The 22,290-nt window shown below is 48.2% G+C and overlaps 2 protein-coding genes across 4 annotated transcripts in view; one reads left to right on the top strand and one right to left on the bottom strand.

Annotated features, from left to right (window-relative positions):
• LOC119394569 (amphiphysin) overlaps positions 1-22,290 on the bottom strand; it is a 669,247-nt gene that overhangs the window by 330,855 nt on the left and 316,102 nt on the right. The window lies entirely within an intron of this gene.
• The window catches only part of LOC119394570 (26S proteasome non-ATPase regulatory subunit 3), a 143,749-nt gene that overhangs the window by 28,686 nt on the left and 92,773 nt on the right, over positions 1-22,290 (top strand). The window contains exon 5 of the mRNA XM_037661892.2: positions 16,704-16,815. Within this exon, the coding sequence (XP_037517820.1) occupies positions 16,704-16,815 (112 nt within the window). The remainder of the gene's footprint in view (positions 1-16,703; positions 16,816-22,290) is intronic.

Below are 22,290 nucleotides of genomic sequence, written 5' to 3' on the forward strand. Positions count from 1 at the left end.
TCGGGCACCGACTTCCCGAACCCCGCAGCCGAGCACTTCGCGGTGAAATAAGCACTCGGTGATGTCATTTAGGCGCGCTTCAAGCCGTGCATGGTATCGCAGCAAGCTTTTGTAAATGTACTGAAATAATGGAAGCCTCGCCGACTACCATTACCACAACCGGGTGAATGATGAAGCGTATCAAGGCGGGGGTGGCAAATTAACTTGTGTAAAGGAGTGGACGAATTTTTATCTGCCAAACTCGCTTCATTAAGTACTACTCAGAAATTCCTGTGCCACCAATGTCTTGGCCATAACTGCCTCAGCACACCTAAATTTGCATGCCACAGACTTGTAATGTGCAAGTCGGGGCATTAAACCTGATAGGCTCACCCTTCAAAGAGCTGACGAAAATAACCAATAAAGAAAAAGCAAAGCACATAGTGCAGAAAAATGAAAGGTCAAGTACATAAGAAAACCCCTGCAAGCAAAGACACTAAATATTACAGCCCCAGGGCATTTTGATTTACATGTAGTGGCTGTGCAACTTTGGGGCCGTGTTCTCGGAAGTGTGTTTTAACCCGACTGTCCCGCTTGCAGAAAGCGTAGCACGACTATGGCTTGATGGATTTTCATGAGGTCTGTTGCATTATATTCCCTTGTCAATTCTCTATGCTATGACATTCCTGTATTTTTTAATTACTCTCTCGTTTTTTTACTCTTTAGCTAATTTGACATGGCGATAACGAGTGCATTATGCAAACATGGATGTAATGTTCCGTGTAAAAGAAAATCGGGGTAATAAAAATATTTGGAGAATGCCATAGCATGAACCATTCTTATGGCTAAAATATAAGGGCAACTTTGGGCTTTTACCATGTTTTGTTGTCGCACCAGGCTTTCTGCAAGTTTGGTACAACAATGATGCAAGTAAAAATATATAATGTCAAAACTGCTGGAGATATGTTAATGAAACTTTGTAAATATTCATTCAGTGCACTTCCCAATAAGCATGCCAAATTTCATTATTCTACTACAAAAATAAAGAATTTCAGCTTCGATCCCCACCTCCCCCCTTAAAGAGTCATGATCTGTTTCTCGAAATGTGATCACTGCCTGAGCTATTTCATGATGCAGCTATTAAATATATTCTTGTGATCAGTGCGCACAGTGAAAGCACATCTGGCATCCGTCGCCTCTGTATGTAGATGGAAACAAAAAAAGGGCTTTGCGAAGTTCTTATGTCTTATTCATCTCATGTGTGCATGACACACTGGTGCTTTTCTGGTCACAAAACTCTGCCGCCTGCAGTTTTATAGGGGGACAGGAGCTGCCGCTAGCTTCGAGACAGTTGTTCTTCATGCACTGAACCTCTGATATTGAGCTTTCACTTACCTTTGCAAGATATCAAGGCTACGATGGAGCCACTTGTGCCAACGCAGCAGTATGGAATGTTGTTCCTTAGCTCAGGGAGGGAAGCACGGGATTACGTAGGCACAGGTGGTTGTTCACTTGCTCTTGTGACACTGTGCAAGCCTTAGAACCTGCACTATATTTATATCATCAGAGACCATCTGCACCGCAGGAGTTTGCCACAATAGCAGTACAATAAGGCCCTAGATTTCTTGTGTTTGCAGTTTATAAAAACACTTCTTACTGCTGCAGCCTATTGCACAAAGCTTCGACGACACTTTCTCTAGGTGAAGTCCATGTGTTGCTTAAAGGGACACTAAAGGCAAGTATTGAGTCGACGTTGATTGTTGAAGTAACGGTCCAGAAACCTCGTAGTGCTACTTTTGTGCCAAGGAAGTGCTTATTTTGAAATAAAATCACGTTTTAGTAGTCCGCATCGTGTTAGCGTACTTCAAATCGCCCGCCTGAAAGCGCTGTTTCTCACGTCACTGCTACCGCGCCCAATGTTGCTCGCCTTTACTGCGCAGTGGCGTGCGCCATTCGGGCATCCGGCAACATCACATGCATGCGGCATTTTGTCGAACTTTCTGTCAGAGCGACTTTCACGAGCGTGCAAAACACACGCGGCAGTACGCGATACCGAAACTAGCACTGAGGCGCGACTGCGTGAGCGAAGCAGGGTGCCGGGCGAAGCGTAGTTCGGCGAAAACGGAACCTTTGAACCACACACGCCGTTCTCCATGGCAACGCCAAAGAGGTTCTTTTTTCCATTAATCAAACAGAAACGAACAAGCAGCATTTTATTACGTCTCCTGATGCACGGAAGGTTCTTTTTTTATTGCAGCTAGTTTGATTATGAGCGAATAATTGTAGTCGAACGCTCTCACGTCATCGCGATCACTTCCAAAATGTCCCACTCGTGTCGCTCATTGTGCGATACGTTTAGCTTAATTTCTTGGTAAGTAGGGCACTGCTGTTGATAATGTTGCCGTTTTAGACTTTGTCACACATTGAGCTTCCATTCTGACATAAATTGTTATTTGCCTTTAGTGTCCCTTTAAGTATAAGCCGATCTCTAGGACCTAACCTCACCTGAACTCCAAGCTTCAACTACCATCACCTCATTTTTTACACGTAAGTTCGCTAAGCTCATGAACATAAGAAGCGAAGCTCGTCCTAGCGGAATAGGTACTCCCCTCTAGCGTTCAGGACAAGAGGCGCTCTTCTACAGCTTAGATTACATGTAATCCACCAGATGGAATCATTACTTGACAATTTATTTGTCTCCTGCGGAAAGAGTGCGGTTATTGTATGAAAAAGATGGCTTGCGGTGGCGGCCACCCATGCATAGCTGGCTCGTCAACACGCAAAAGAAGCTTTTCAATTTTCGTCATCTTCTTCGAGTGATGATGATTCGGATACAAGATGTTTATCTTGTGTCCGGAAGTGAAGACAGCGATGGCGGTGAATGAGCATCTCCTCCGGTGATGATGAAAACAGCTCGGAAGCGAAACATCGTGAGTGCTCGCCAGTGGATCCCATGTGATGCGGACAATCCTCCTGTGAAGCCTCCTCGCTTTCCATTCTTGGCGATTCCAGACAACACTTTCAACTTGTCATCGCCAGATCACCTTATGGAATATATTCAGCAGTTTCTTCAAAAGTGCTTCATTTGCTCTAAGAAGCGAGGAGAAAACGGGAAAAAGAAAGTCCACAGCTTCGCCGCAGGGCGAAGCAATGAATGCGATAGCAAGAAACTAATGCTATACGAAGTGAGGCTCGCCAATGGATACTCTCAGTTTAAACAGCACTCCTGTTGCAAAGGCGGCCGAAGCAGCGAAGGAAACTAGCATGCTTCAAGTGTCGAGCTGTGACACTTGATAGTTCGCGCTCATGTTCTGTTTGTTCGTTTAGCGGCATCCCTTGAGCTCGAGTGACTTTCGTACGCTCCGTAACATGAGCGCGGAACATCACGGGTGAAGGGTGAAAGCGTGAAACATCCCTCTTCCCCTCAGCACGAGGAAAACCGCGCGAGCAGACAGCGGAAGGGCAAGGTTCTCCCTGCGCAAATATAGAAGAAGTGAGCGAGCTCACCGAGACTTTTAAATCCACCCGTCGTGCTCGTAGCGCCACCTCACTGGTAATGAAGAAACGCTTATAAGCGCCTAGGCTCTCGGAGTCCGCTTCAGCGGTAAAGGGTGTGTATATAACGCTCGCCGTTAGCTACGTGGAGGATCTGCGTTTCGTGGCGCAGTGGTTAGCGCCACTCGCTGCGGAGCAAGAGGTCCCTGGTTCGATTCCGCGCTTCGGAAGCATTTTTCTGAATTATTTTTCTTTGGGGCTTTATATATTATATCAGTCGACGTCCGATTTCCCGGACGCCCCGAAATTCCGGACATGCCCGATTCCCGGACTCATCTGTGGCACCGGCAAGTTCCCCATAGAGTCAATGTATTAAAAAGTCCGAAATTCCGGACGCTTATAGCCTTTGCCAATCCGATTTCCCGGACTTTTTACTGCTAACCGCCGACCCAAAGTCACCACCGACGCCGCCATTTTAGTTGTTTTCATATTCTCGAACACACCATACTCGCATCGCAGGTGTGGCCAGCAGCGGCCAGCAGCACCGGCGCACCGCGCCGCGGCTGCCGTAACCTCGAACCGCACGTGTCAATCCGTTGCCAGCCGTATCTTAGCCAAGCCAAACCTCACTGTGTTCGTTCATGTTGTTTTGTCAGCTGTGCCAGCTCTGCGGTCGTGTCTGCGGTTGATCGTTTGCTGCTGCGGGCTATCTTCAGTGGTCACTTCCCGACCTTCAGCATCCACCGAGTTCCTAGCTGTTTCGTGCTGCGCTTTTCGTCGAGCGGATTCGCCGTTTACAGCGATGGCACCGACTGCTCCTTCGTCTTCGTCCGCGCCTTCGAAGCGCACAAAGCCCCCTCGTAGGCTCACGATGGAGAAGAAAGCCGCCATCATTAAACAAGTCCAAAGCGGTCGGTCGCAGGCAGAGGTGGGGAGGTTTCGGAATTTCGAAGCAAACTGTATCGGACTTCATCAAAAACAAGGCGAAGATCTTGGAAGTGGCTGCCAATCAACCGGGGCTGGAAAGAAGAATGCAAGTCACGGTGTTTACCCGCAGCTCGAGGAAGCGCTCCTCGTGTGGCTCAGTGCCATGATCGCTAAGAAAATCCCAGTGTCAGGCGACATCCTGAAGCAGAGGCGGAGGTTTTCGCGCTTCAGATGAACGTGAAGGACTTCAAGTTAAGCGATGGATGGCTTCGCAATTTCAAGAGCCGCATGACTTGAAATTCAAGAAGATGTGCGGAGAAAGCGGCGCCGTCGACGATTCCGTTGTCGCCGAATATCGGGATGGAAAGCCGCAGTCCTTGCTTCAGCAGTTTCCACCTAATGATATTTTCAACTGCGATGAAACTGCAGTGTTTTACAAGCTGCTGCCAGAGAAAACGCTTGCATTTGCTGGTGACCCCTGCCACGGCGGCAAGCACAGCAAGGAGCGGCTCACTGTCCTCGTTGGCAGCAACATGTCAGGCAGCGGGAAGCTTCCGTTACTAGTAATAGGCAAGTCGAAGCATCCAAGATGTTTCAAGGAGGCAGTAACTCTGCCTGTTCTCTATGAAGCTAACAAGAAGGCGTGGGTAACGCAGCAGCTATTCGAAGCGTACGTGCGCAAGCTGGACAGAAGGTTCCAGCAGCAAAATTGAAGAGTTCTGCTGTTTGTGGATAACTGCGCTGCGCATGGCCACATCAAGGACCTAAAGGCTGTACAGATTGATTTCTGCCGCCGAACACCACAGCAATCCGCAGCCGATGGACCAAGGCGTGATTGGTAACTTGAAGCATCATTACAAATCACGCGTGCTCAGCCGCATGGTGCTCTGCTCCGACAGCGGGAAAAGCTACGCTGTTGACCTCAGGTCTGCCGTCGGCATGCAAGCGGAATCGTGGAAGGCGGTTACACAAGAGACTCTGCGGACTGTTTTCGCCACGCGGGCTTCACACTCGACGCCGAGGCGGCCGTCTCGCCCAAGTGGACTGTGTGACGAACTGCCATCCGCGGACGTTGCCTTCGACGACTGCGCGCTGCCGGCGTGTCGATTCCAGCGGGATAACCTTTGAGGGCTTCGCCGACGCTGACAAGACCTCGAGCTATTGAGTGACGGATGACGAAATCATTCGTCAAGTTACGGAGGATTCCGACGACTCCGACACCGAGAACGAAGAGCCAGCTCCTACACAGCCACGAGCTCAGAGTTGACGCGAGCACTGATGACACTGTCATCGGTGTACAACGGCAACATGACGTTGAATGAAATTGAGGCAGACATGATCGCGGGCAAGCGGAACGCCGTGCAAAAGAAAATAAGCGACTTCTTTGCGCCCAAGTGCTGACCTATGAGGTAGCGCCGGCCACGTCGTTTTTTTTTTGTTTTTTTATATAAACGGCTCTTTTCAGAGCCACCTAAACGATGCATTGGCTGAATTGCAATGGGAATCTTGTACTCCGGCCGTGACCCTCTCCGTCAGCGAAAAATGCCTACCAAAAAGGTGCGTTTTCACGTGCATTCGTTTTTCCGGACAACCCGATTTTCCGGACGTTTTCGCGGTCCCTTGAGGGTCCGGGAAATCGGACGTCGACTGTACATACTGATACATATACGGCGCATGACGTCGGACAGCAAAATTCAGCCGAGACTGTCCATATAATTGCTATCGCAATAAAAGTTGAGAAAGGAAACTCGCTTTTGGTGCAGGAGACTGCAAAGGCCCCCTTGCTTTATTCCGTGTTTTGATTTGACTCAGTATGTTGTAGAATATTTTTTCAACATCGACTAGCTACTTTTTAGTACACTCAGATTCGAATCAACAATAAAAAAAAAATAGGCACTTTTGGTTGGAAAATTTTCAAAAAAATAAAGCACTTAAGGGGTTAAAGTGCTCTTTTTTTTCTTTATTCGTTGTTAGACACAACCTCAATGAAAGCCACAGATGATTAAGCCAGGAAAGTATCTGTATTGAGAAAGCAAAGTGGATGAAAAGACGACAGGCACAAGGGCTGGCAGGGACTGAACCTGCGATCTTGGGATACGTATCCAATGCTCCACCAATTGAGCTACAGTGGCAGTCGTCACTTGTCAGGTGTTCCTGCATGCGTAAACCTGGTAGCGTTAGTCAGCGACACTCGTAGCCACGATGGCAAGTGTGGAACACTCTTTTTGCCAGCGGCAGGCTGCAACCGTGACATTGCTGAAGGCCCTCAATGGTGGCGTGCAGCCTTGTTAAGGTAAAGCTGGGCTGCAACTGTGGCACCCAGATGTTTAACGTGATAGCATTAAGAGTTCACATTCAAAGGAAAATTGTGTCAGTCGAAATTCAGAGGAAATAATCGCTTTTTTCACTAGGTTACTTCCGGAAAAACTTCGTGCAGTTGGGCTTTGTTAGATCTACACTCAACCTCGATACAACAAACACGGACATAACGAATTATCAGTTACAATGAAGTAAATGAAGATAGTCTTGTCATAGATACAGTGTTCCAAATACAGTGCCGCCGACCGATAATCGAACACCGATAATTTTTTTTTTATTTGAACATACTGCAGGCTTTTCACGGCCCATGCAGGAGTGGATACAAGAATACAAAGTGGATACAAGAATACAGAGTGGATACAAGAATACAAACTAAAATCGAAAGAAAATACATAACGAAATAACAAGAAGTGCAATGCCAACAGATCACAATTCAAACTCGACACACTGTATTATGTTCATAAAAGATTGAATAGTGTTACAGCACACAATATTGTTATCTAGTTGATTCCAATGATGGATAGCTGACGGAAAAAGGGAATGTTTGTGAGCGTTAACACGACTGAAAGGTTGGTGGATTGACTTGGAATGGTTCAGTCGTCGCAATGAGTGTTTAGGCGGGTCTAGCAGGTAATGAGATCGTGATATGCGGAATTGACCATGATATAATGGTAAAGAAATTTAGTCGCGAGATAATTCTGCGATGCCAAGAGGTTTTAAATTTGCCCTTGCGAGCAAGCCAGCAGAACTGGATTGCCTCGAGAAGTCAGATATACAAATCTAACTGCCAATTTTTGTATTCTTTCTATTTTATAATGAGATGCTTTTGATGTGGACTCCAGATGAGATCGGCGTACTCTAAACATGGTATAATTAGTGTATAAGTATAATTAGACACGCTCGTAATTCGGACTGTCGCGCAGCACCGCCGATGATCCCATAGGAATGTGTGAACACTATCGATATTTGAACAGCTGCGAGATCTACATTTGATAATCCGGACCCTGTCCGAGACTGTCGCGCACGCCGAATTGTCAGCCATTATCTCCTCCGGCACCCATACCATACAGAGTATGACCTCAGAGATTAAAACGAACGCTAATTGGTGACGTATGAGGCTTTATTTTGATCGCTACTTTATGCCTCAGAGATTTGTAATTGAAAATGCCGATTTTGGAAGCACTGGTCAACTGTGGGAAATCGTACCGACATCACAAACATCCTACATTCCAGTTCCTGTATCCCCGCACTGCGTTGCTATTGCTGCTATCGCCGCCATTTTGTCGAATGTGTGCGGTAAATCAATTTGCTAGGCAGTGACTACGGTGATGGGGCCCTCGGCGCAGTACTATCGTAAGAGTGGGGGGGGGGGGGGGGGGCGTCAGCGTAATACAGTGAAACCCCGCTACAACGAAATTGACGGTGCTCGGAAAAATGTTCGTTGAAGCGAACGTTTCGTTGTAGTGAAATTGAAAAAAAAATTGGCTGACCTGAGCTAGTAGAACAGTGAAACTTTTATTTCCAATATTCAAAAAGTGTCTGCTGCTTCCTTTGCGTCCCCAGCAGCGTTACGACGCGATTCTTATATATGCATAGCGACGCCACGTTGAAAACCACGAAGAAACAACGGCTTCCGCGAACGAATCAAACAAGCACGGGCGCGCAACACGAACTGCACAGTGTCACCAACACGCTTACACTAGCTATTCGCCGACAACGGCGACATGCAGGCATGCTATCGCGGAGCGTTGACTTACGCCTTATTCTATGTTATTCTTATCCACCACTCGCGGCTGGCTGATCCCGTTGATAACGCGGACGAATTGTTGCTCCAACCACCGGTCGCACTGGCCAAGCGCGAAAAGCACGACAAGCATTGGCATTGGAAAAGGCACCATTCCGCGACTGCACCCCAGGGCTGCTCGCGTTGATAACACGGATGTGGCGGATGTACCGTCGCTCTAACCACTAGCAAAGCGCGAAAAGCACGAAAAGTATTGGAAAGCATCGGAAAAGCTATCGTTTCGTGATTGCACCCCAGTGTCGACAACTGAGCTTTGGCTTCGGATTGTCTGCGACTCAGAGGCAACTCAAGCCACTTGCGAAAGCAGGGCACTCTGATCGCCGTCGCTATCAAGCAATGGCGGCCCCCATGCTCAGTCAACAGCGGCGGTTTCTGGTGGTTTCAACACGCGATCCAGACTTTGAATTCGTATTTTTATGTTCTAAAAGCATCAAAGAGATTGTGTTTATGCACGGTAAATTAAATTTTTGAGCCCTGAATGGCATCGTCAAATTTCGTTGAAGCGGAATGGCAGCAGAAAAAGTGTTCGTTGTGGCGAGCATATTTATTTGACTCCTACGGACTGTTGAAGGGGAACCGAGAATTTTTCGTTGTACTGGAAATTTCGTTGAAGCGAAGTTCGTTGTAGCGGAGTTCGACTGTAAAATCATAAATATGAGGGGGCCCTTCACTGTATGTAATACGGTGACGGGCCTTGTCTCGAGCCCTCACTGTTCTTTCGTCATCGTACAGCGATCACATCACACTCTCGGAGATACAGGCGGACTTGGTTGCACGTAAGCGGAAGTGCGGGCAGCAACGCACTCACAACTTTTTTCGGCCACCGGGACACTGAAGTGTCAAGAAAAGTTTTTTTCTGATGCACTCGTTTTTTTGGAAATTCAATAATTCGGACTTATTTACGTTCCCCGGTGGAGTCCGAATTATCGGTCGTCGACTGTATACGTTTATAATGAATTTTTGGATACAGTAAAAGCTCGTTAATTCGACACCCGTTAATTCGGATAATTCGGACGGCTCTATTGGTCCCGGCTAAAGTGCATGTTCATCTATGGGACCAAACCTTCGTTAATTCGTCAGAATTCGGCTCCGCACCGCTTAATTCGGACAAATGCTGACGGCTGCCGCTACACAAAAGTATGGTAAAGCAGCGCTGGCACCACTGGAGTGAAATCGAAACCTGAGTGGCATCGCCATCGTCATCAACTAGTGGGGGGATCGCAGCGTCACCAAACATCGGCGTCTTCTTTCTTCGCTCCACTGCGCCTCCGATGCCATTTTCCTTTGTGTTGTCGTGTCGGCACCGTCTCTTCTTGTGACCCGTCAGTACTCATCACGATTGATGATTGTGTCACCACGACTGGTCTCCTGACTGATCAAGAAATAATTAATGATGTCACGGGTGCCCAGGAAGACCACGATTCTGACAAAGAGTGATGCGAGGAGATGCAGCCGCGACCTCATCGCACATCGCGGAAAGTCTCGGAGGCGCTTTTGATATTAGAGGACGTTTGCCTGAGCACTTCCGACAGTTTGCATGCTGTTGGCCATTGGAAGAGTTAAGAAAAATTGTAATGTCAGCCCGAATCTGCGCGAAAACGCAGACGACCATTACAAAATACTTCAGCTAATAAAGGAATGCTTCTCCAACTTGATTTTAATCTTGTTTTTTTTGTTCATTCGTTAATTCGGCATTCATTTAATTTGGTCATTTTTTCCGGTCCCATCAAATCCGAATTAACGAGCTTTTACTGTATAACAAACTTATTTTCGCGTCAGATGCGACTTTGTTATAATGAGGTTTGAGAGCAGTTTTAACTATAATTCCATTTCCGAAACAATGAAACAAATCATACTGTGTTTCAAGTTACAGGCCCTGTAAAGTATTTGAAAAAAATTACACCATCTCCCGCTAAAGGGGACCATGAGGCGATGCGAAGCCGGAGCACTTGCACAATCGTGTTCCGTTGGCATTCGCTGGGCATGCTACCGACCTCGCATCGTGGAACGCGAAGAGGAACACTACGCGCATCGTGTCATCCCTCTAGCCTGGCCGTTAGTTCTCACAGGGCGTGCGGGGAATGTCGACAGGCGCGCGCGCGAGAGAGACAGTGTAGGAGGGAGAGGGGGAGGGGATGCGCATGCGCTGGCTCTCATCGCGGCGCTGCGCAGGAGAGAATTTCGGCATGTCGAGCCCGCATTTCAGACGAGTCAACTGAAGCAAGCGCTGGACAACACGTGCAGTGTTCTACCGGCTTGAAGGAGAAGAGACTAGAGGAGGAGAGTAGCGCATGCGCCGCGAGAGCAGAGGCGAGAACGCAGGAGAAGCGCAAGCAGGTGCTGGTAGAAAAGTGGAGAGACTAACGCGCAGCTGTTGGAGAGAGGGAAGGAGGAGAGTCGCGCATGCGTAGTGTGAGTGCGGACCACAACGCTGCATGCGGATTACCACGCCACCTTACATACCCCCGAGCAAGAGATACTTCGCATCTAAAAATGATCAGCTGCCACTTACTACACTTCCTGGAATCAACAAACTGCTTGACCCATACCCATACCTGCCAACTCTCCCGAATCGTCCGGGAGACTCCCGAATTTGGACCTAATCTCCCGATTGTACGAATGTCATCTTGAATCTCCCGAAAAGTGGCCACCATTGTGTGTGTACGTCTCTTCCTTCTGTCCGTGTCCTCGTATGCGCTCAATTCATTCAAGCACCACAGCAGAGGCGGGTTTTTTTTTCTCTTTTTTAAAATCATGCCCGTACATCAGCCTTTCCTGCTGTGGCGGTGCTGCGGAAGAGCACTCGCCACCACACTTCTATTTCATTGTAACCATATCACAGAGTACCACTGAGTACATTCTAGGCACTGCACATCTGGGCGAAGGCTGGCCGTCTGGCCGTGAGAAGCGCTCGCCACCGTACCGAAAGAAGGCGAGGGAAAAGGCACAGTCTCAATGGAAAAAGATCGCCAGAAGTGCATGGTGGCCGGAGCCGCGGCGCTGCACAAGCACTCCGATAACGAGACTGTCGAGCACATTCCATTTTCCAAAGGAGGGGTGGCCGGCAGACCGGCGGTAAGTAAGCGGCCCCCATTGTGCTTTGCACTCTCGATATCGGCGTGCTTAAAAGAAACAGCGCCGCGTGTCGCAATCTTGCAGCTCTGGCCACCGTTCAGTTCATTTGCGGCAATCGTTTCAGTTGAGCCTAGCCAGAACTTTTGCATCTCCTTCTTGGCCCCCGCATTTTGTACACTATGCCGTCTGCCGTGGGGGCTGCATGTTTCCAGAGTTCAGTTAGAAGGTCGATTACGGCGTCAAAATCAAAGAAGTGCTTGCAAGTGTTTCTGGACTCATACACAGCTGAGTTTCCGCGCTTTGTGACTTCGCGGAAAGGTGACAAGCACGGATTCTGTACCACGTGCACCTGTGAACTGCCAGATGCCTTCACAAGTAAAGAAGTTTGGGTCAAGCAGCTCAAAACAAACATCCTTACCCTTTCCTAATGTCAATCTCCAGTCTCAGTAATTTTCGCTATGCAAAAAAAAAAAAGCCACTCCCCTCCCCCTCCTCACTGCGGTCTCCCGTAATTTCATGCTGTGAGGTTGGCAGGTATGCATACTGTTGTGTAGGGCAGGAGCGCGGCGTAACCCGCGGCGCGCCGACGGAGAGGCCGAACGACGGGAGGGCGCGCGGAGTGACGACGCAGTGACCAAGCTTCGGCGAGACTGACGGGAGACTGCTCTCCCGCGTTTATTGCAGGCGGTTTTAAGGAGGGAGAAGAAAGGCTATTGGGCAGCGGGGCACGGGTCACATCACCGGCATGACCACGCCGGATTGGTGGTAGCAAGAGGCATGGCAGAGACCCAGCTCCCCCCAGTAGCATGAATAGAGAGCACAACAGCACTGGTGTCTCAGCATGTCACCAGGGGTCGCAGGACACAACACATACCAGTGCGGGGTTCGAGAGGGTCGATCCACAAGAGACCATTAAATACGCATTGTGGCACAAATTCGCGAAGCATTTTTTCATGAGCAGTTCTATCTCTCGGCATGGCCTGACATGGCTTGCGACACAGCATGGCGGTTAGGGCCTCTCACACTTGGTGTTCGAGGCAGAATGTTGACTATAATCGCACATTCCGTGTCCGAGTAGGAAATGTCGTATCAAGACCATTTGTTCAGGAAACTAGAGTACCACAAGCTGGTGTCCTCAGTTGTATACTTTTTAGTATGAACAGTGAATTCCTTGCATCTGTGCATCCCACGTAGTATATTTTATTGCATAAATGTCGATGATTTACAAATAGCTTTTAAATAGGCTTGTGCGAATATTCGAACGAATGAATTCAATTTGAAACGAATTAAAATTAGTAAATTCAACCTTCTCCCCACTCCCGGAGCAGAGCTCCCTCAGCTGCGTAGCGTAGCCGCTGTCACTTCCTGAAGGGAGTGGAAGGTTGTCCGTAGCTGCCTTGCCTCACTTGGTTGTTCACACTTCTTGAGGATGGAGACGACTCCTTTCTTTGCAACACAACTCAATATTTATATACAGTGTATATACAAGGTTAAGCGGCAGCTATATACATAGGAACTTGCGCAACATCATTCGGCAGAGCCGTCAAGTGCATGGCACCACTCCTGCGACATGAACCCCCCGTGAGGAGCCGGGAGCCAGGTTTTAACACCATCATTGCTCCTCCCAGTTCTCCCCACGGCAAGTCAAACAACTCAGACCACTTATTGGGCCGACTGTAAATTCTTCTGCCGGAGGCCTCCGCCCTCTCTCTGAAGCCTTTGAGCCACCTGCCTGAGAGAGAGACATGGAAAACGGCCGACAAATGACTCAGCTCCCCTGATCATATTACACTGTGCGGCCGGTTAGCTAGCGGGCCCCTGCCATCCGTCTCGCGTGACAGGCGGTTTGCGGACTCTATCCGAGATATATTGGTGTCACCGCCTTGGCTCCCTTTATGCCGCTTCCCGGAATCCCGCGGGCCGGAGGGCCGCTGCGCTGGTCGTTAAATGATGTTAAGCAGGGTGCAGCTTTCTCTTCGAACAGTTACGGGCAGCGAGAAGTGTTGTTCTGTCACCGCACCTCCTACATTCGAACGGAGTGTCGCTGCGCTTCGACCCTCGACTGCCAAGAGCTGGCTTCTTGGAAGCCGCGCTTTTGGGAGAAAGACACAACCATCCCCCTTCTCGCCACGCCAGACCTTACAAAATTATTACAAATTTCGAGAAATGAATGAATAGACATACAGTCGAACCCACTTATAACGACCATATTTGGGTGCACTTACGATTTTCCTATGCTAACGATTGAAGCTGCGTCCTAACATTTTTCAAAGCCTTCTACTTTTACAACGAACACTTCGGTCGCGGTAAAAATATGGCGCATACAAAGCGAAAAGACGTTAAAACACGCCTTCTAAAGCGCTCGCGCGTGGCCCTGTCGCGTGGCCAGTTTACTCGCGACCAAGATACCCAGATCGGCGAGCACCGCACGCAGATTTCGGACGCTGCGAGCGAGCTCGCTCACATTCCAGGCATTTCTTCTGTTTCGCACGGTAACCTTTCCTGACGTCGTTCTCTGCAGCTACGACCGCCTGCGATGAACCAAACAATGCCTTGGAACGCAAGAAGGCATAAATGCAACAAGTGATAACCGCGATAACTTTCCATCGCAAAAAGGTTCACTGCGTCCCTAAACTCGTCGATGCCACAATGTGCCGCGAAAAGTCGTCCGTCTTTTCGGTAACGGAAGACACCGGTCGATCGGTGATTACGACTTCCGCGCGATTGCGGCGATGCCTTCGCGGATAAGCATCAGAAAAGAGCGAAGGCAAGGTGGCGGCCATCGATGAACGTGCCATTATGCCTTGTAGCCGGCAACCTTATCACAGTCATCGGCTTCGCGTGTGGCATACGCCGTACACTGCGGATTGACGGCAGTACGAGCGCACCATGCTTAGCCATGCTGCCATTCGCAAGTTCGCCGCCGCCGCGTCGTGCGAGACCGCTTTAAAGTGCGCGTCGCTTTATAGAGTAGCTCGCTGTTGTTGAGCGGCTAGGGTGACAACTAAAGTGCGCCGCGCATCGTCGTGCAGGGCCGCGAGAGCATCGCGGAGACGTAGAGTGCACGTTTGCTTGGAAAATGCTTGTTTTCGCCGCGTTGAATGAAGAGGCTGCAGTCACCGCACCCGTGCGTGGTCCGGAGTGAAGCAAGCACGGAGAACGTACAAACGCGCGCATACGGCATACAGCAAGCGGCCCGGCAGTGACTCCGCGACCCGAGTAGGCGACGCGCTGCACGCAACTAGGCAGGGATGATCGGCTCCACGTCGCGGTACCGCGCTTCGGTGAAACGGCCTCAGCTCGTTGCAAAGGTGGTTAATTTACTCGTGAGCATGCAGCGGGCATCGCCTCGCGATGCGAAAAGGCTTAGCTTGTCACCAAAGAGGTTGTTAGAACTTTAATAAAAGTGCACAAAGAAAAAAAATACGACTTGGCCGCTAAGCGCACGTTTTTAAGGGTGAGTCCATATACAACAAACTACTGATATAACGACCACTTTTCGCGACACTTTCGAGTTCGTTATAAACGGGTTCGACTGTACGTAGAAACCGCGTGTAACCCCCTGTAAAGGTGGTTTCCCTGTAGTAGAGCGGTGCTGTATGGTGAATACACCTATCCAGGCGAAATCTGCACTGCCGTGAAGCCCTACTTCAAGATTAAATCAACAAATTACCCTCGCATTGATTCATCATTCTTTAAGTCTAAAAGCTTGTTATACTGGCGTATATGCTCAAAGTGTTGTGAATTTTAAAATGTAACGTATTTTACAGGTTATCACTTGCATTCTATGAACATCAAGTCCTGCTACCATTCAAAGTTGCTTCCACTTTCCTTTAAACAAAAATGACATTTGCACATGGCTTGTTTCAATTTTTTTTAAATATTGCGTAGGTTAGTAGGGTCATGACAAGTATGCTCCTTTTTTCTTATAATAGGTGATATATACTATTTGAATTGGATTCGAAATTATTCGACCGAATCATTATTTGCTTCGTACCTAAAATTACTATTCGCACAAGCCTAGTTTTAAATCTTGCAACCTTGCAATGTGTGAGCTGCAGGTGCAACTTGGTTTGAACAAGGTGGCCAAATGGGCAGACGAGAAGGTGTTCAGCCCTCTACCCGCAATAAAGCAACTGTGTCCGCTTCTCTAGAAACAGAATCCTGACCTGCGTGTTCAGCAGCTACCTGTCAAAGCAGAACACAAAATTTCTAGGTGTAATATTAGATGCAAAGCTAACCTCTGGGCCACACGTGAAATATCTTAAAAACAAGTGCATGAAAACAGTGCTCATTTTTTCTGGTTGATAAAGTCATGTGGAGCCGATGCTGACCTACGATCACCTCAGGGTGTGTGTAAGCTCTCAAACTGCTTTCTCTTTTAATTAAGTGGCATTGAACTCGGACCACACCGTCTAATGGCACCTCTTATTGGCACTGTGTGTGATCCAACCTCAATAACCCCATCCACTTCCAGCAACACACACTCCGGAACCTTATGATCAGGGAAGTAGCATAAAGCATGCCGTATTGCTTTTAAACATTCCCAGTCCTGAAGTGCGGAATCAGTACACGTGCCTGTATTAGTAGTTGCCTTTCGGCGTAGCACATCAGCAGAAAGTTTAACAGCAAATCAACAGAAGGATCATGTAAGGCCTCACATTCTTAGAACGTTCTAAGCATCCCTGTAATTTTATCTTTTTAATCAAGTGAACACTGCAAAGACAAAGCCAACGAAGCAGATGCACAGCTGGCGTGCTCACGTAATTTAATTTTTCTTTATCTCTTTTTTTTTTTTGTTGTTGTTGTTGTCGCAAATGCTGCAAAGAAGTGAATAAAGCACATGCATAGCTGGTGCACTTACTTCTTTTTTGGACGGCACACGGGCCGCGAGATTTAAGTGCACGCTAAAGAACCCATGTGGTCGACATTTCCGGAGCCCTCCACTACGACGTCTCTCATAATCATATTGTGGTTTTGGGACACCCCAACAATTATTATTGGATGGCACACGTATCTGTAACATAAAATTTAAGGCCCTAATAAAGGGGGTTTGTGAGGGAAGAATGTTGTATGTGACCAGTGCCTTGCTTTCTCTGTGCAGCTTCCTGCACAGCCGTCTGCGCACAGCCACCTTACGCAGTGACTATGAGGGACAAGCAGTGCTGGTCAACTGTCTGCTCCGCAACTATCTCCACTACAACCTCTACGAACAGGTAATCTTCACAGAGGTGTACGAGGAAGGCATTGAAAGGATCTAGTACTTGTCAGCAAAATGAACGCTGCTTCTCCTAGTCATTCTTGCCATAAGCAGGGTGTCTACAGACCGGGAAAACTGGTAATTCTCAGCGATTTTGGGTAGTCTGGAAATTCTCAGGGAAAACTCAGGGAAATTGTGCTCCCATCAGGGAAAGTCCACAGTAACTTTATTGAAAGGCAACGAAAGTCGCGATGTGCTTATGACTCGGCAAGCTATATTCAAGTGTTGCTTAAACCCAGAGAAATACATTAACGAATGATACGTATGATATTCACATCATCGCAGAGTAGCTGTCTGCCGCGGTGGCATAGGGGTTACGGTGCTCGGCTGCTGACCCGAAGGTCGCTAGTTTGATCCCAGCCGTGGCAGTTGCATTTCGGTGGAGGTGAAATTCTAGAGGCCGGTGTACTGTGCAATGTCATTGTACGTTAACCCTTTCAGACGCTATGTACACAATTGTGTACACCACTTGCTCTTGCTAGTTGTATCAACTAGTGGCTAGCTAGAAAGAGCAAGATACATTGAGCTTTGGATGTATTAAACCTCGTGCATACTATAAGTGTTTTCATTTAACTCCACTTTGCTGTGTAATGTTGCCACTGATCACTTTCCTGAAGGCACCATCATGTTCGACGTGCCACTCCCACGAGCCACATCAAAGGTATTTTTCTTTTCTCGAAATGGAAATACACAAAAACGTCTCTGCACTATATTTCTATCCTGAGATTTCATTCTCTTTAGCAAAAACAACATGAATGACTTCAGAATAAATAGATATTTGATTACAATTTAATTACAATTATTGTAACCACATGAATTAATGTACCATGAAAATATTTTTGTTGCAATGGAATATTGAGTGCCTCAAATAATGTGTCAATTTGGCGCATTCACAGACAGCTTTTCATAGGCGGCGTCTGAAAGGGTTAAAGAACGCCTAGTGAGGGGTTCCAGCCAACTACTTGGACGAGGACAGAAGGGGAGACACACCGCTGGACTAGCAACTGAACATTTATTGAAACTTCCTTGCATTTTTATAGCATTTGATAGCGAATTTGACCAACGCGGCGTTGGTCATCTGCAGTGTGGGCAATATCATCCAATACAGATGCGCAGACCCTACCCCCCGCCCCCCACGAAAGAAAGAAAAAAGTCATAGTTTCACCGCAAGGACAAAGCAATAAATGCGATAGCAACAAATTGTAATTTTATACAAAGTGAGACTGGCAGCAAACTTTTTTATCCGATCTCACGTAACTCTACAAAATGTTGGTGTAAGAGAATACGGCCGCTCCATGGAAAGATGCTCTTTCTGCCCGGTGTCTTCGCATTGCGAGCGCAGCTTGTAGGAGGATATACGAGCCGCCAGCTAATGGCTGCTGAGATAGTGCGCGTGCCAGCGATCGCGACTGCGCCCTTAGAAATAAGGTTCAAAGGTGCTGCTAACTGGAGTGAACAGTGCATTTCCTTGGACATAGAGGACCTTTATTACTCGATTCCACACGAAGAATTGTACCTAGCAGTGTGCAAAGTTATCGAACTCAGTGGAGTTGTTCAGTTTCAGAATAAAGTAGGCATGAGCGTTGGCGCATTTTTTGGGGTGCTGTCTTGTTACTTGGAGTCTACCCTGGTCAAGTTTAAGGGTAGTATGTTTTTACAAAAGAAAGGGCTATGTATTGGGTCTAGCGTTGCGCCGATTTTATGCAGAATATTTCTGGCCAAAATTGACAACCTCATTTGCGCTTCTTTGGACAACAAACATATGATCTGTATGTTTAGGTATGTGGACGACTTTCTGGTTTTTATAAGGCTTTTGCCAGGAGAGAAAGTAGACAGTGTTACAGAGGGGGTTTTATCTGTTTTTAGGGATTGTTCTCGAGGTTTAAGTTTTACCTGCGAACTACCAGTCAAGAAAGCCATAAGGTTTCTTGATATACAACTAATGTTTCATGACAATGACCATGTTTGCTGGATCTTTTCACCCCGAACAAAGAAAGCACTAATGCCATATGAATCCAACCAGTCGAAGTTGGTCAAGAGGAGCGTAGCGCTCGGTTGCCTCATGGACGTGGTGCAACAGAGCTGCTCCCTCCTCATGGCCTGTAGCCTGAAACAGCAGGTTGAGAGGTTGACAACTGCTGGTTTTCCTTTCTCGCTCATCAGGTCTGTGGCGGAAGTTGGATTGAAAAAGTGAAGGGTCTTAAAGTCGGGAAGCCTTCAGAGAATATGAAGGATTTTGAAGTGATACCTTAAATACATAAAGTTTCTCACGACATAAAGAAAGTGGCTGAAAAGCAAGGTGTCTGCATGTTTTTTTTTTTTCGCACCATGCATATTGGCAGGCTTGTGTGTGAGGATAGGTATCGAGGGGAAAAGAAAAAGAGGCCTGTCAAGTTAAGCACATGAAACCCTTTGTTGAGTGCAAGACTGGTGTTATGTACTGCATTCCACTGGCATGTGGCAAAGTTTATACAGTGGAACCTCGTTGATGCGTACCTGCCGGGAACGCCGCATAACTACGCATTAACCACCAAGTAAAAATTTGCATCTCCTCGCATACGCTATTGCCGCCAGCAAAGAAAAATACAGTGCCACAGGAAATATACTGCCTAAAGTACCCACTGCAGAGCCTTTTCTTTCTTTTTGCCAAAGTGGAGGAAAGATTCTGGTACTCTTGCACGACCGTCCAATAGTGCCGATAGCGCGCGGTGGCGACATCAAGGAGCATTTCGGAACTACAGTCGATCCCGGATATATCGAACTCGAAGGGGATCGCAAAATAGTTAGATATATCGATAATTCGAAATACGAAATATGCTTATTTAATGCTTTAATTAAAGCACTGCAGGCCTCGACACAGTTTACTGAAATCGTAAAAAGCACTGAACACGACGATTCGCTCACATATGCTAAAGAACAAGGCGACAACTTCTTTTGCAAGTTAGCGCGCTTTATTTCGCATGAATAAAGTCCGTCAACTTGTCATGCTTCTTGCGCGCCTTGAATTCATCAAGTCATCGTTAATATTATATAAGCTTTCCAAATAAGTAAATTCAGCACCTTCCGCCACAACAGCGGTGATCGACGCTGAACGCTGATGCAAGCTCTGTAGCGCCTAAAGGGTTTAGCGGTGGCAGCGGCGGCTGGCATCTTCAAACCGCACGGGTTCATTTCCGCAGCACCGGCAACGTCAGCTATGATCTCGGCATCGATGCAGCCAGAAAGAGCTACGCCGTTATCTGCACCGATGAAGTCACTCGCTGTGCTCCCGTCCGATACGGCGCCCGGAAACGCTAACTCGCAAAATTCACTGACGCACCGTAAGCCGTAGTCGGCGGTCATGACACGCCCGAAGTCGTCTGGCACCAAGGCCCGTAAGGAAACAGTGCACGACGGTGCTTTACTTGACGTTGTTTCAAGCACCAGTCATCATTTTTATCGCTACGAGCGGGACAATGTTTAGTTCGACTCCCGAATGACGATTTATCAAGAACAAAGCGCGAAGTACACAGTACACATTCTGCAAGAGACAACGCCGCACCGCTGCACGAACAAACATTTCTCCACCGTTGACATGTTGGCGATACCGATGGCACTTGTGGCTTTGCAGAAGGCAGCCGCTACTTTGGCGAGAAATGCGAAAAACGTAGCCTCTGAGATCAGCGTTTTAAAACCGAAAACACTAAAAATACGTCACAAGGTTGCGGATCTCGAAGGCCATGCTTTGCGGGCCCAAATGCCATCGTGCGCGAAGAGACAAGGAAGGGAATGCAAACATTACAACAAGACTGCGAAGTCACTTCGAATTCTCATTTTGGTGCCCTCGGCAATCAGCCTCTTTGAAAAACACTAGCCCATGCGTTAAAACCTGCGTACCGCACGTCAAATATACCGGTGAACTGACAAACGCTGCGCAACGAACTAGAGCAACGCAATTTCGTCACCTGCGCGCGACGAGGGATTGGAACTCATAAGAACGCGGCCGAAAAATGATCAAGAGTTGTTAGGAAAAATGCACTTTCTGGGCTTCGGCGCGGGGCAGCGTTCGATATAGCGGATGTTTCGCTGTGCGGGAGTTCGATATACGTGCACACCAACCCCATACTTTTGCATGGGAAATTCAAGGGGATTTCTCAACTGTTCGATATAGCCAATAATTCGATATATCCGAGTTCGATATACCCGGGATCGACTGTATTACAGGGTCCGGTATACGCAGTGACCGACATAGCGACAGAACGGACAGTGTCTGCTTTCGCGATATAGGTGTGTACGTCTGTACCGCAATCTGCTACTGAACAAGAACTGACACAGTTCCAGTGAAACGCGGTACGGCTTCGGGGAGCCAATCGTCTCCTGGCTAGTTGCGTGCAGCCGTCACTGCCGGGCCGCTTGCTGTACCGTATGCATGCGTTTGTTGTAGGAGTGTTCTTCGTACCCCTTCGCTCCAGACCGTGCACAATGCGCGAGTAGCTTGTTTGGTTAACGGGCGATGACGAACTTCCTGCAAGCGATGCGCACTCCGATGCTCTTGCATCCCTGGCAGCGGACGGAAGCGCGTTTCGGTGGTAGTCCAATAAAAGCGTGCAGTATGGTTCAGCAGCGCTGCGCTTGCTGTACCGTACGCGTGCGTTACGTGATTGTCATGCAAAGATGTTTCTCGTAGCCTGTGCCAGAAAACGCTCAACTCCGCGCGAGCTGCTTCCTTTCTACAAAGCGTGCGTGCTTGAACACTGCCCCGCACAACCGGCGGTTGCCGATCGGCAGCCCCACGTTTCATGTTGTCGCCTATTAACAGCGCCAGTAGCTTAAGTTGTGTCTGCGCCGCATGCGTCCCGAGCATATAATCTGAAGATACTTATGTTTTTAAGGTTTTGGCCGATGAGTCGTGCTGGCGCGTTCGTCGTGGCCACCACCTCACCTTCGTTCTTCCCGAGCTTACCTGCAAAGGCGTCGCCGCAATCGCGTGGAACCGGAAGCAGTGATCAACCGATCTACGCACTTCTCGAAAGACGGAAAACCTTTGGTGGCACATTGTGGCATCAGAAGTTAAGCGGCGCAGTAAGTTTTATTGGCACAAAACGTTACTGCAGTACGCAGGTATGCACTAACCGGTAGGTGTAGGGCGAAGCACTACGCTTAAGTGGTCAGCGAATGCATTAGGCTCTATTAGCCCTGAGAACGAACCTGGCGGCGCAGCAGTCGCGGCGATCTGACGTCACGGCAAGGACTCACTTGCGCCGCGCTGAGGATCGCCTTTTTCTTGCGCCCGCCGCGTACCCGCTCTTTCACGATACGGTGGTGATTACTGCTCATTCTTGCGATGCAAATCTCCCAAGGGAGAGGTAGAAGCTTACTCTACTAGCGAATGTTTAGTAAGCATATAAAGTTTGGATAATATAGCTTATAATGGGCAAATTCCCGCTCGAAC

Source organism: Rhipicephalus sanguineus, chromosome 5 (assembly GCF_013339695.2).
Source record: "Rhipicephalus sanguineus isolate Rsan-2018 chromosome 5, BIME_Rsan_1.4, whole genome shotgun sequence".
NCBI classification, from domain to species: Eukaryota; Metazoa; Arthropoda; class Arachnida; order Ixodida; family Ixodidae; genus Rhipicephalus; species Rhipicephalus sanguineus.